The sequence below is a fragment of the Schistocerca piceifrons genome, chromosome 3, assembly GCF_021461385.2.
Source record: "Schistocerca piceifrons isolate TAMUIC-IGC-003096 chromosome 3, iqSchPice1.1, whole genome shotgun sequence".
NCBI lineage: Eukaryota > Metazoa > Arthropoda > Insecta > Orthoptera > Acrididae > Schistocerca > Schistocerca piceifrons.
In genome coordinates, this window is record NC_060140.1 from 503,638,955 (window position 1) to 503,652,467 (window position 13,513).

Below are 13,513 nucleotides of genomic sequence, written 5' to 3' on the forward strand. Positions count from 1 at the left end.
TACGACATGACCTGGTGAGATCATATCCTTGCCACATTGTATGATTGGGGTCTCCAGGGGCCGCTCCTGATTTGTATCCGAAACTTCCTGTATTCTGTACTTTCCATGTCCAAGTTGGTGCCTCCTGTAGTTCCATCCATATCTAGGAGAATGGAGTCCCACAGGGCTCTGTATTGAGTGTCTGTATTTTTAGTGGCCATTAACGGAGTAGCAGCAGCTGTTGGGCCCTCCGTCTCACCTTCTCTGTATGCAGACGACTTCTGCATTTCATACTGCTGCTCCAGTACTGGTATTGCTGAGCGTCGCCTACAGGGAGCTATTCACAAGGCACAGTCATGTGCTCCAGCCCACGGCTTCCAGTTTTCAGCCGCAAAGTCATGTGCCATGCACTTCTGTTGGCATCGTACCATCCATCCGGACACAGAACTTTATTTTCATGATGATCCACTCACTGTAGTGGAGACATATCAATTCTTAGGACTTGTTTTAGATGCTCAATTGACTTGGCTTCCTTATCTTCGTCAGCTTAAGCAGAAGTGCTGGCAGCACTTCAATGCTCTCCAATGCCTGAGCAACACAAATTGGGGTGCAGATCGCTCTACACTGCTGCAGCTCTACAGAGCCCTTGTCCAATCCCGAATTGACTATGAGAGTGTGGTTTATGGTTCAGCAACACTCTCAGCATTGCATTTACTCGACCCTGTGCACCACTGCGGGGTTTGACCTGCAACAGGAGCTTTTAGGACGAGTCCGGTGATCAGTGCACTGGCCTAGGCTGGGGGTCCCTCCATTGCAAATCAGACATGCCCAACTGCTCGCCAGTTATGTGGCACACATTCGTAGTTCTCCTGAGCATCCAAATTACCATCTCCTTTTCCCGCCTGCGACAGTCCATCTCCCACATGGGCAGCCCAGGTTGGGTCTAACGATTGCAGTTCGCGTGCGGTCCCTGCTCTCTGAACTGGAGTCCTTCCCTGCAACACCTCTATTTGCGGTCCATTCACATACACCTCCATGGTGTACGCCTCAGCCACAGCTTTGTCTGAACATTTCACATGGCCCTAAGGACTCCGTTCATCCTGCGGCTCTCCACTGTCACTTCCTCTCGATTCTTGAGTGTTCTGGGGCTCTGAAGTGATTTAAACCGACAGCTTTATGGCTGATGGTCCTGGTGTCTTTGCCTACATTCGTGGTGGCCGTATTAAACAGCATTCCCTACCTGATGGATACAGTGTATTCACTGTAGAGCTGGTGGCCATTTCTCGTGCACTTCAGTATCTCCATGCATGCCCTGGGGAGTCTTTTTCTTTTATGTACTGACTCCTTGAGCAACCTGAAAACTATTGACCAGTGCTACCCCTCATTATCTTTCGGTAGTGTCCATCCATGAGTCCATCTATGCCCGGAAGGGTCTGGTGTTTGTCTGGACCCCTGGTCACGTCGGAATCCCAGAAAATGAATTTGCTGACAGGCTGGCCGAACAGCCTACACGGAAACCACTTCTGGAGATGGGCATCCGTGAAACTGACCTGTGCTCGTTATTACGGAATGGCAAAATCTAAGTACGCATAACAAACTGCGAGCCATTAAGGTGACCACGAATGTGTGGAAGCCCTCAATGACGACCTCTCGCAGGGATTCTGTGGTTCTCTGCTGGCTCCACATTGGCCATGCCTGGGCTGCCCGCAGCTACCTCCTGTGCCGTAAAGACCTGCCTGAGTGTTGGTGCGGCACCTGGTTGACAGTGGCCCATATTCTTCTGCTCTCTCCTTCTTTGGCTGCCCTGCGACTTCCTCTTCGGTTGCCGGACTTGTTGTCATTGATTCATTGATTTTAGTAGCAGACAACTCCTCATTGGCTGATTTGCTTTTATGTTTCATCCGCGAGGTTGGGTTTTATCATTTTATTTGAGTTTTAGTGCATATCCTTTGTCCCTCTGTGTTCTCCATCCTAGTGCTTTTAGGGTGGAGGTTTTAATGTGTTGCAGGTTGGCTGGCTTTTCCTTTTTATTTTCGTGGTCAGCCAGCCACTGTGATCTGCTTCCTTGTTTTACTCTCTTCTAACTGTTTCTTGCATCTCTGTTATTTTTCTTTTCCTTTTGTTCCTTTTAGTGTTCGTTGCCTTTCATTCTTGTGGTCTTTCCTTTCTTTCTGTTTTGTGTTATATGTCTTGTCTGTTTTATTCTCACGCTTGTAGAATTGTTTTATTAGGAACAAGGGTCCGATAACCTCATAGTTTGGTCCCTTTCCCCCTGTTTTAAACCAACCAACCATTCTGATTCCATGAAACATCTCAGTCATTTTGATGACATCTCTGTGCTAAAAGTTCTTCTTATCTGCTAGCATACATTGTTGTTGACCAGCCGTGAGCAAGGGAAAAAATAGGACATTTAAGGAAAAGAAAAAGAAAAATACAGTAAAGATTTTATGCAAATGAACTTAAGTTATTGTTTATAGTCAACTAGTTTAGCAGTAGCATTATGTGAAATATATTACCTGGTATTTAAAATGTTTCTTATCGTTTGTGTATTCTTTCAGGACCTTGGTTATCCAGGTGAGATAGGGTATCAAACCTTCCTTTACTCAAGCGAAGCAGATGTTCGCCGTGTATTTATGTTCCTGATTGAGAAGTTGCCTAAGGAAACTGAGAAGACAATAGTTGATCCAACTGGTGAGTATTAAGATCAGCTAAAGTTGTAAAGCTTAAAAGAACAGCGAGTAGTGTCCCATTCAGTTTTCCTGATTAATCTTTTTTACTGGATGTATTGGTGTTTATTAGAAGCTCATTTGGTTCATTGCCGTACACATTTTGTCGTTTAGATTACTAAAAGGAGAAAATAAATATACATATGCTGTATGATAGTAAAGGTAGGGAAAAACAGATGATGATTCACATAACTTGTACAATTATCATAGATCATTAAGACTGTGTCTTTCTGCACTAATGGCCATTGGGGATTGAGAACCACTAGGGATGAGTTGTGGTGAGAATATGTGCTTGTACAGCAATGAGGCAACAGTGCAACACTTAACTCGGTGATAACTTATTGCTGCTCCACCTTACATCATGCATATGCACTGCAAAGGTAAGGTGTGAATGGCTACGGCTCACACAGGTGCAAACAGGCAATTATTTTACCATTATTCCGTTTGTGGTGGGAATGGGAAAAAAATAACTAGCAGTTTTGTGAAGTATCACCTGCCATTCAAAGCACAGAGGCATGCAACAGGCCACTTTTTATTGCTGACCTTATGCAATGTTTCTGCTTTGCTGTTCAACCACGGCACAGCTCTAGCTAGTACCAGCATTCCTTGGCAGTGGCCAGGCAATAAGAGAATGTGGTATGCGACATGAGAGCTTGTTGCTGGATGACTACTAGATACGCACACAGTCAACCATATGTCGTAAAGTTAAGACACTGATAAACTCCAGAAATAGGTTGGTTTTCTCCAAAGTACAAAGTCGCTTCGAGTTAAGCAGATGGTTCATTATATAAAAATGAACTCGGACATTAAAGGAAGCAATTGCAGCGTAATTGAATCTGTGATCAATTAAGTCATGTCAAGTGCCTTTATTTATTTATTTATTTATTTTTTAAGAAAGTAATAACAAGACTGAAGATCAAAGAAAATATTCGACCTCTTCATATTCTTCAAATTAAGAACTTAAGAGCTGTTGGATTATGCATTGTGACAGATTGTAACAATATCTTAAACCATAAAAAAATCAGATCATCAGATTTCTGTAATTTTATACTTACCTGGCTTACTTTCTTTTTTACCTCAACACAAACATAGTCATTTCTATATTTTTGATGATGCAATTCTTACTTTCTTCAAATATTTCCATCTTGGACATTACCTTTATATTTATCAGTGCACAATAGCTAATGAAACCATCAAAACTGCCTCCTATGAATATATACAGATCTAAAAGTAGTAAGGAGAGAAATCCCCAGAGGCAACTGCCAGCCAATCTGAATATATACAATATGGATGATAATAGTCAAAATTTTAATCCAGAAATTAATTGCAGTATCCAGACTGTAATATTTTGGTTCTTGCAAACCATAAAAAGTTTTGGAGCTGGAAACAATATATTACTAATCATTAACCTACATTTATGAGTGTGGGGTGCTGCTGTTCATGGTGGTGGTGGTGGTGGTGGTGGTGGTGGTGGTGGTGGTGCTGCTGCTGCTGCTGCTGCTGCTGCTGATGATGATGATTGTTGGTCACAATTACATTTACAAATACGAATAGAATCATGAACTCACAAAGTTTGCATTACGCACTCTACAAATATTCAAGTGGATCTCTATTCAGACAGTACTTGTCAAAGAGGTAGTAGCCAAATTCATTCTAAACCTTATGTAGCAGCATCCAGTCAGGGGCCATCACAGTAGCATTGATGCATTCTCTGAGCTGTTTTAGTTTTTGTATCTTTAAAGTACTTCAAAAGGAAAAAGTTTCAAGGCATTAAGTCAAGTGACCCTAGGGTGCCAAGGGAACAGACCTACATCATGTTCACCACTATGCGCAGTCCAACCATGCGGAAATTCGTCGTTTAGGTAGCGACAGACATTGATGCTCAAATTCTAAGAATCAGCAGTCACAGTCAGTCGCAGAAACAACCACCACCACAACATATTGAGGTATCAGGTACCCGTCACATTCTTCTCACAGAAGAAAAACAGCCAATATATCTTCATCTGTGAGATTGCACAGAAAACATTAACATTTGGTGAATCTTATTTCTGCACCACAATTTCATAAGGATGTTCCTTTATCCACACTCTCACATTGCAGCGATTAACCTTTCCAGATAAATGGACGGTTGCTTTGTTGTTGAGTATCAGCTTGAATGCTAAATGTTCATCCTCAGGTGCTTCCTCCACTTTGACGCACAATTGAAGGTGTGGACCATAATCTTCTGGTTTTAATTGTTATGTGAGCTGCGGGCAGCATGTTGTAAATTGTAACCACTATCGCAAAATCTTCCACACAGTTAGCTGTAGAATTCAATTTTTGTAACTTTGTGGGTGTTGATTTTTTAGGACTGCGTACACCCTCGACGCATTTGTATCTAGCACACTTGTGAGCTGTGATGCTGTTCACATTGGTGCTGTTTGTAGGTTTCCACCCTCTGTTGGAGGCCCGACCGTATCCTTTAGTTGGCATGGTTGCAGTTGTTTGTCTTCTTCTCGTCTTGACTGGCGTCACTTGTTTTGCAAGTGTTGCCTGTCCACTAGTGGCAGCAGCAGCGGTTATCGATATGTAGTAACTGTTGCCCTATCTTTGGGGTGACGTCATTGTTTTTCCGTGATGTGTGAGTGTGGCAGTTCGGTTGGGGGACTGGGGAGGAGCCAGGTCCACGCAGGGCGAGAACATGCCGGGACCGCTGGTGGCGCACATGGACTGCCAGATGGAAGGGCTGTGGTCATGAGGGTGCACGAACTCATCGTAAACCAGATCCTGCAGGCTTTAAGATGAGTGCATTTCAATTCAAGTAGAGAAACCTCCACCATTGTGATATCCCGCGATTCTCCAGTGACTCAGGTTCGTGTTGCTGCTCTTAGTGTCGCCGAGGCGAAGAGCAGTGAGTGGAGTGCTGGGGGAAAGCAGATCTGATTAGCTTTCCTCGACTTTTTATTACTGTTTACTGCGTTCAGCTTGTTACACTTTGTTAAATTCAACCAGCGGTATTTTTCCTGCCTGGTGGCTGCTAATGCCCCAGTTACCTGCCCTGGGGGTTAGTGTATGTAAAGGCAGTGTACGTTTCCTCGCCTTGCTGCTGTTGTCCGGTAAGGCCTGAAGTTTTGACAGCGTTCTTGATTGTAGGCCACTTGTGATTCTTCTACTGTGGTGATAGTGATTCCTTTCTCGTTCTAGGCACTCTAAGCACAGTATTCTGGGGGTGTAGTGCAGTCTGCCGGTTCTGGCTTTGGCAAGTTGTTCCATTCTTGTGTTTGGTTTATTGTACATCTGGTAGCTTCAGCAAGATTATCATTAGTCATTCTTTAGACTTCCACTAGTCTGAGTTACCATCTTGTGAAGTGAATGCAACTCTTGGCTGCCTATCTCATCGCTCGTGAAAGTGTTTGTTGCCGGACCTTCTCAGAGGTAGATTCCTGGAGCACCATCTGTAACTGGTCCTTGTTTTATTATTGTATTATTTATTACCATACCTTGTAATGCCTACATTAAAGGTTATGTATGTCTAGTTAATAGTTCCAGTCGCCTTCTGGAATAAATCTAGCAGTGTAAAGGCTGTTTTACAAGGTTACCATCATCTTATTTCACCCATTTGGTGGGCAGTTGCTTGTTTCTTTTAATTAACCTTTGCTTGTATTTGCTGTTTTACAGCAGGTTTGTAAATTTTTTATATAATTGCCGTTCCGGGCGTGTAAGGCCTTCAGTCTGATCACAGTGTCTTGTCTTCTTCTTCTTCTTCTTCTTTTTTTTTTCTTTTCTTTTTGTTTTAATAAAAAAAACATTATCTGTATTTTATGGTGATTTGCTAACTTGTAATGCACAGAAAACCCTATTATTTACACAGTTTTTTATTCCTTCATTAATAATGTGTGGTATTTTTTATTTACTGTTTTAAAAATAAATGTGTGTACCTGTAAAAGGCAGCCAATAGTAACTGATTACGGCCCCGTCCATGTTGTAACTGAATCCTGCCTTCCCAGGTCACAACTTGGTTGTCTAGTATTTTTCTGTTTGGAGATAACCAGTGTCCCAAAATGTTGACATCAGTATACTGTTTATGTGGTGATTCTTTTTCATAATTCCTCCTGAAAGCACACTGCACTATTGTAACAGATAACTATCTCACATGTTCCAACACACACAACCTCTTTTCCTGCTTAGTCACCATTTTGTCAAGGCACTGCACTCATAATACCAGCTCGTGGGCACAATGCAAACTAGATGAGTTTACAGTTCAGTTCATGCATGTCATATTTGTACATATAATACTTTGGAAAATACAGAACTTTGAAAACAGTTGAGTCATTTATAGTAGCATTGTATTCTTCATTTGTTTATAAATCATTGTTTCACAGCTGGGTATAATTTTAACATCAACGAAGTGCACTTCAACTGCAGCCAACTTATAACTAGTTAGTGACTAATTGCTTTGTCCTAACACTGGATCTTATGTAGATTTACGACAGTAAATGATGCATACATTATTGTTATAATTAGCATTACATGAAATTGATTATTGGCAAAGCCTGTACAAAATTATTTAGATGTGGTAACACACTAGCCAAATAATAAAAATGTATTTATGATAATTTTTTTGTAAAACCCAGAGTTTTTCTATGCTAAAATTCATAAGATAAATCTCATAAAAATGTAAGTCTGAAGAGCAAATAAAATACTGCTTGTTCACATCAGTACCATATCCTTTGCTTTGCTTAATTTTAAATGTGTAGCAGTCTTGGAGGTTAAACACATTATTCTGACAAAGCTACAAGTGTATTGAGTGTAATAGTGATCTCTTGAAGACATGATTAAACTTTTGGAATTTTAACATTTTTAGTCAGTAAAGAAATTTCCTCAGAAGTAACATTTCTCATGAGGGTGTAGTAAAATTTTCTTTTGTATAATTTTGAAACAGTGGTACCTTTGCTCTTAATGACAGTAGGTAAGCATTTTTGCTATCCGTTTTTGACTAGTTTCTTGTTGTTCTTGAAGTTGTCAGTCTGAAGACTGGTTTGGTAAGTGACTTTATGATAATTTCTAACATAAAGTGTTAATATATTTTGTAACAAATATTCTGTGTTAGTAGGTGGTGCAGAACTCTTGGAACAGCAGGTAGCTGAGGAGGTAAGAAGACAGTTATGTGCCCCATGGCTTCCAAGCTATTGTCGACAGGAAGGACTTCGTTGGCGAAATGATGGTTCCTGGAGTCGTGAAGGGTGTAGGCATTGCAAACCCTTCTTATCAAATGGCTTTCTTCATATTCCTGATGCTAATAACCAGTCAGAAGGTTTGTAATATCAGCTATCTAATTTTTGACTTGAAAACTGTAATGAGTTAATTTCTAGTGTACTTATAAAGTGAACAGGGTGTAGAAAAGTGTAAGTGATTGTAAGTAACAGTCTTCCCACATGAAATGGTGTGCGAGAGGGAGGGGGGGGGATTTGGTCAGCAGCTCTTCATACTCATTAAAAATATGTGTGTGTGTGTGTGTGTGTGTGTGTGTGTGTGTGTGTGTGTTTTTGGGCTCTGAAAATGTTTTGTGACTGAACCAATAACTTCACTAAAGATCTGTTGCTTTGATGTTGTTTGTGAGCACTTTCACCATATTAAATAGTTATGGTCACCTTCTTGTGGTTTCCTAGTGCAGTGGACCTGCTATGCAGTGCTGCTACTGGTGCTGTGGCACTTCTCCACCATCTGTAGAAGGTTGAGGGGTGTAAGAGAGCTCACAGCTAAGCCAACTTGCTACAAAATGCTGTCACTGCCTTTTTAGACAACTCCGCTGTACTTGGCCATTCTTGTAATCAACATTTAGAGCAATAGGTGACAAATCTCTTCTTACTCAGAACATCATCTGAAGTGAACCTCGGAACTGAACCAAAGAGAATGAGATTTCTTATCAACTTCTTTTAACTGTGTGTGGGTGTTGTCATTGTAGGAAAAGGTGCCTGCTCTGTGCCTTTTAACACATGGCTAAACTGTCACACTAAAGTGTAAATGCCACCTGATAGCAGGTGGACACCCTTAAAAATAGCATTGTGTCTTGCTGATGTTCATTGCTCATGCTTTTCCCCATCATCTCTGCAAAAACCAAAATTTTACAGAAACATCGTTCATCTGATTGCGAATAAGAGATGGAACAACTTGTTACACCACAGATCCTTGCACTAAGATGAATGATGTCGTGTAAAATAACTTACTTAAATAATTACAAACTTTTTTATAATCTCCAACTTTTGATAAATTATTTTTGTTACTAAAATTAGTGTCTCGTAAGACTGAATTCGGTGTTATTTCTACATACATCAGAATATATTATGATCTTACATCTAAAGTCAATCATTTTAAGTTTGTGATTACTAGGTTTAACAACAGTCCCATTTACCTTCTAATTATGCCTTTAGCACTTATGTTTCTTCAGTTAAAGGATAGAGTTTTTACTAAGTTCGTTTCTCTATCCTGTCTCATTTTCATAAACTACCAGAGCCATCCAACTACTTTGTAATTACATTGTTAGATTTTCGTAAATGAAGAAAATCCATAAAAGATTCGTTCTATTTGGCCTGGCTCAGCATTTATTTAATTACTCTTGCACAAAGATAATCAACTGCATGCTGTTCTCAAATCATTGTAAATAACAAAACCAGGTTTTCAAATTTATTGAGATAGACAGTGTTTAAGTCTTTATTTACCACACAGAGTTACATGCTGGTACTTCACCTACACTACTTTCCATGATGTGGTATCTTGGATTTACTGTAAGTCATGTAAGCAAGTGAAAATTTAAAGAAATTTTCGTTGCTTAGGTAAGTCCATTTGCTTTTGACTGCTCCCAGGTTCCTACCTTTGTAAGAACCGCACCCACACCTTATCCTACGGGCAGATTATGTGTACATATATTATTGTCTTTGTGATGCAAGTGTCCATTTTTTTACCCCTGTACATAAAAGAAACAGTACAGGTCATTCCTTTTATGGAGTCACATGCCCTGCACATAGACCATTCCTCTTTCAGGTCTTTACTCTCCAGTATGTTGCTAATATTTTACTGGTTGTTCCTTCTGTGGATTCAGCAAACGAAAGATTACACATACCTTCTCTGGTTTCAACTATCATTTTGCTCTGTCATACCTACATAACATTGAGTCCACCCTTTTTTAAAAATTTGACACTGTATGCATATTTTATGAACCTCATTTCTATCATTTTCAATGACAAAGTTTCTCCATATTCCAGTGACTTTACCAGGCTATTTCAAATGGAAATTTCCCGACTCCTTCATAACATTCTTATCCACGTTGTCAAAGGCTATTCACCACTGGTTTATTTATTGTTACTAGAGTATTATATTTGTATTTTTGGATCATTGAAGCGGTCATGTTATACTTTGATGGAGCCTAGGTGAGCAAATGCTAGCTACATGAAAGAGTGGAACTTAGTCATTTTCATGCTCTTTTTACATTGAAACCCCATATATTTGTAATACAGTAGCTTCTCACTTTCTGCTGAGAATACTTTTACATTTGCTGTTAATCTCTGTTTTATCTTTTCTTTATTATTACAATATATATGAAACCATTACTTCATAGCTCTTCAGTTTTCCATTTTACATTGAAAGACATATTCATAATTATTTGTGTATTTATTATAGTCACACATCCCTTCATACCACTAGTAGATTATATAGATTATAATGAGAGATCATTAAAGTTAACAAGTCGTTGGCTCTCTCCTATCCTACATAATGTGAATACCATTTATCATGACATCGGCAAAGCAGTTAGTGTTCTGTGCTATTTCATTTTCACGTGTTTGTTAGTACATAACCTTCTATTTTAAGGCTAACGTTAGCACTTGTCCCACCCTTTACCCCCGTACAATTGATGTCACTAACATTCATATTTCACCATAATATAAATGATTTCCTTGTTTACTATGTGTCATAAAAAAATTGTCTGTGTGAACTATCTATATATACTTGGTGCTTTAAAGTATTAGATCTTTGTCACCTGTATTTCTGTACTTCCTTGCTGACAGTGCATAATTAACATGTTAGATTATCTAACCTTCCCAATAAAGGATGTATGAAACCCAACCATTTTTCATAATAGGGAAAGAAAGGTAGAAAATACCATAAACAAAATATACAAAGGCGCAGTTGTTTAACTCAAAGTTCATAATTGATATTGAAAAGTGGATATTCTTTATGCATGAATAACATGCCTTCCCCATTACTTTCATTCTGCAAGATACTACAGCAAGACAGATGTAAATTATAAACAGTGGAATAGTTGGACAGGAAGAAATTGCTCCATGGACAACTAAATATGAAGCAATGAAGCAATTAATTTGGAACCTGGTGGTTATCAATCTACCTAATCTGCAAAGTTGGCATATTCTCCTGAAGGTTTAAATTTCTTTAATACACAAATGTTGTATAAAATCCGTTTTCTTGACCAGTCTCTCGATTTTGTAAATATATTGCAAGATCATGTAGCATAGATTATATTATGTACCACTAAAATACTTTCAGTTGATTACAATGCTCATTTAATATATGTCCTTGTTGTGGGGGTCCTACAGCTGTTGCCGCATGATACATCCCTGTTGCCAAATGCCTGTCCCGCCATTCTTCCTCGTGCTCCTCCATTCCTCTTCTCTCTTCGTTCCTTAGTCACCTTTCCATTGTCTTTCTCCTCTCCTTCCAGGCCATCTGTCTTCAGCTCTTCTGCTGATATGCCCAAACCATCCTAGCTGTCTTTTTTCTGTTTTATCCATAATACTATAATGAATTAATTTCCATTTCTTATGTGGTCAAGACGGGAAATTCCAAAGACTCTTCTCAAGTGGTCCATTTCTAAAGCTTTAAGTCTTTTTTAATTTCTTTCTGTAATTCCCAGTAATCACTCCTGTAGGTTGTTGTTGATTCCATGTTGGATTTTTATGAATGAATTCTAAACTTTAAACTCAGTTTTGAGGACCAGAGTGCAGGGTTTAATTTTTGGATAGCTGCACTCGGACCAAATTGAGGAGCAAATCTCTAAGGTCATGGAACATGTCAGTACATGAAATTACAACATAAAAGTAATAACAGATAAAAATAAAATGTTCATGAACCCAGAAAAAGTCAGGCCATAAGTTTAATTACACGCAGTCAACATAAGAATCGGCTTAATTTTTCAAGTAACTCCTCAACAGAATAGAATGAGTGACCTATGAGGAAACTCTTCAGTTTCGATTTGCAAGCGCGTGAATTACTGCTAAGATTTTTGAGTTCTTGTGGTAGCTTATTGAAAATGGATGCAGTAGTATACTGCACACCTTTCTGCACAAGATCCCAAGTACTAACTGAGTGAAAGCTGCTTATTCTTGGGAATAAGCTGATATTGTTAACAAGAAACAACAGTAATGAATATATATATTGAGAGGCCAATGTCAAAATTCCCAGACTAGTGGCCGACAAGAGGTTCGCAAACTTACCCCACTTATTGCCCATACCTCCCATTTCTGAGCCAAAAATATCCTTTTTGAATCAGAAGAGTTACCCCAAAATATAATACCATACAACATAAGTGAATGAAAATAAGCAAAGTAGGCTAATTTTTGTGCCAAACAATCACTTACTTTAGATACCATTCGAATAGTAAAAATGGCAGCATTGAGTCTTTGAACAAGATCCTGAATGTGGGCTTTCTGTGACAGTTTACTGTCTATCTGAACACCTAGAAATTTGAACTATTCAGTTTCACTAATTATATGTGCACTCTGTGAAATTGAAATGTTGGGTTTTGTTGAATTATGTGTTAGAAACTGTAAAAACTGAGTCTTACGGTGATTTAGCATTAGTGTATTTTCTACAAGCCATGAACTTAGATCATGAACTGCACTACTTGAAACCTAACCAATGTTGCACACAACATCCGTTACTAAACAAACTAGTGTCATCAGTAAACAGAAATATTTTAGTGTTACCTGTAATACTAAAGGACATATCATTTATATAAATAAGGAACAGGAGTGGCCCCAACACTGATTTCTGGGGCACCCCCCATGTGACCGTACCCCACTCAGACCCAACATCACAGCCATTCTCAACACGTGAATAATGACCTTTTGCTGTCTGTTGTTAAAGTAAGAGGTGAACCAGTTGTGAGCTAATCCCTGTATTCCATAATGGTCCAACTTCTCGAGCAATATCTTGTTATAAACACAAATGCCTTAGTTAAATCAAAAAATATGCCTAACATTCAAAACCTTTTGTTTAACTCATTCAGTACCTCATAGAGAAAAGAGAATATAGCATTTTCAGTTGTTAAAAGACCTCTAAAGGTGAACTGAACATTGATAGCAATTTATGTGACACAAAACGATCAATTATCCCTACATACACATCCTTTTCAATAACTTTAGCAAACACTGATGGCATAGAAATAGGTCTAAAATTGTCTACATAATCGATTTCTCCCTTTTTATGAAGTGGCTTTTCTGCTAAGTACTTTAATTATTCAGGAAACTGACCATTCCTAAAAGAAAAATTACAAATATGGCTAAGTACAGGACTAACATGTGCAGCACAGTACTTTAATATTCTGCTAGGCACTCCATCATATCCATGAGAGTGCTTAGTCTTCAGTAACTTAATTATTGACTCAATCTCCCCCTTGTCTGTATCATAGAGCAGTACTTCAGACATCAAACTCGGAAAGGCATTTGCCAAAAGAGTTACGATTCCCTGTAGAAAGCAAATTTATATTTAATTCACCAGAAGTGCGCAGAAAATGATTGTTAAATACAGTAGATGTA

The 13,513-nt window shown here is 39.0% G+C and overlaps 1 protein-coding gene across 3 annotated transcripts in view; it reads left to right on the plus strand.

Annotated features, from left to right (window-relative positions):
• Window positions 1-13,513, plus strand: part of LOC124787971 (coiled-coil domain-containing protein 22 homolog) — a 199,111-nt gene that overhangs the window by 88,089 nt on the left and 97,509 nt on the right. For 2 of the 3 annotated variants that reach the window (XM_047254978.1, XM_047254980.1), the window contains exons 3-4: window positions 2,538-2,670; window positions 7,795-7,998. In XM_047254978.1, the coding sequence (XP_047110934.1) occupies window positions 2,538-2,670; window positions 7,795-7,998 (337 nt within the window). The remainder of the gene's footprint in view (window positions 1-2,537; window positions 2,671-7,794; window positions 7,999-13,513) is intronic. The other variant, XM_047254979.1, reaches the window with a different exon arrangement.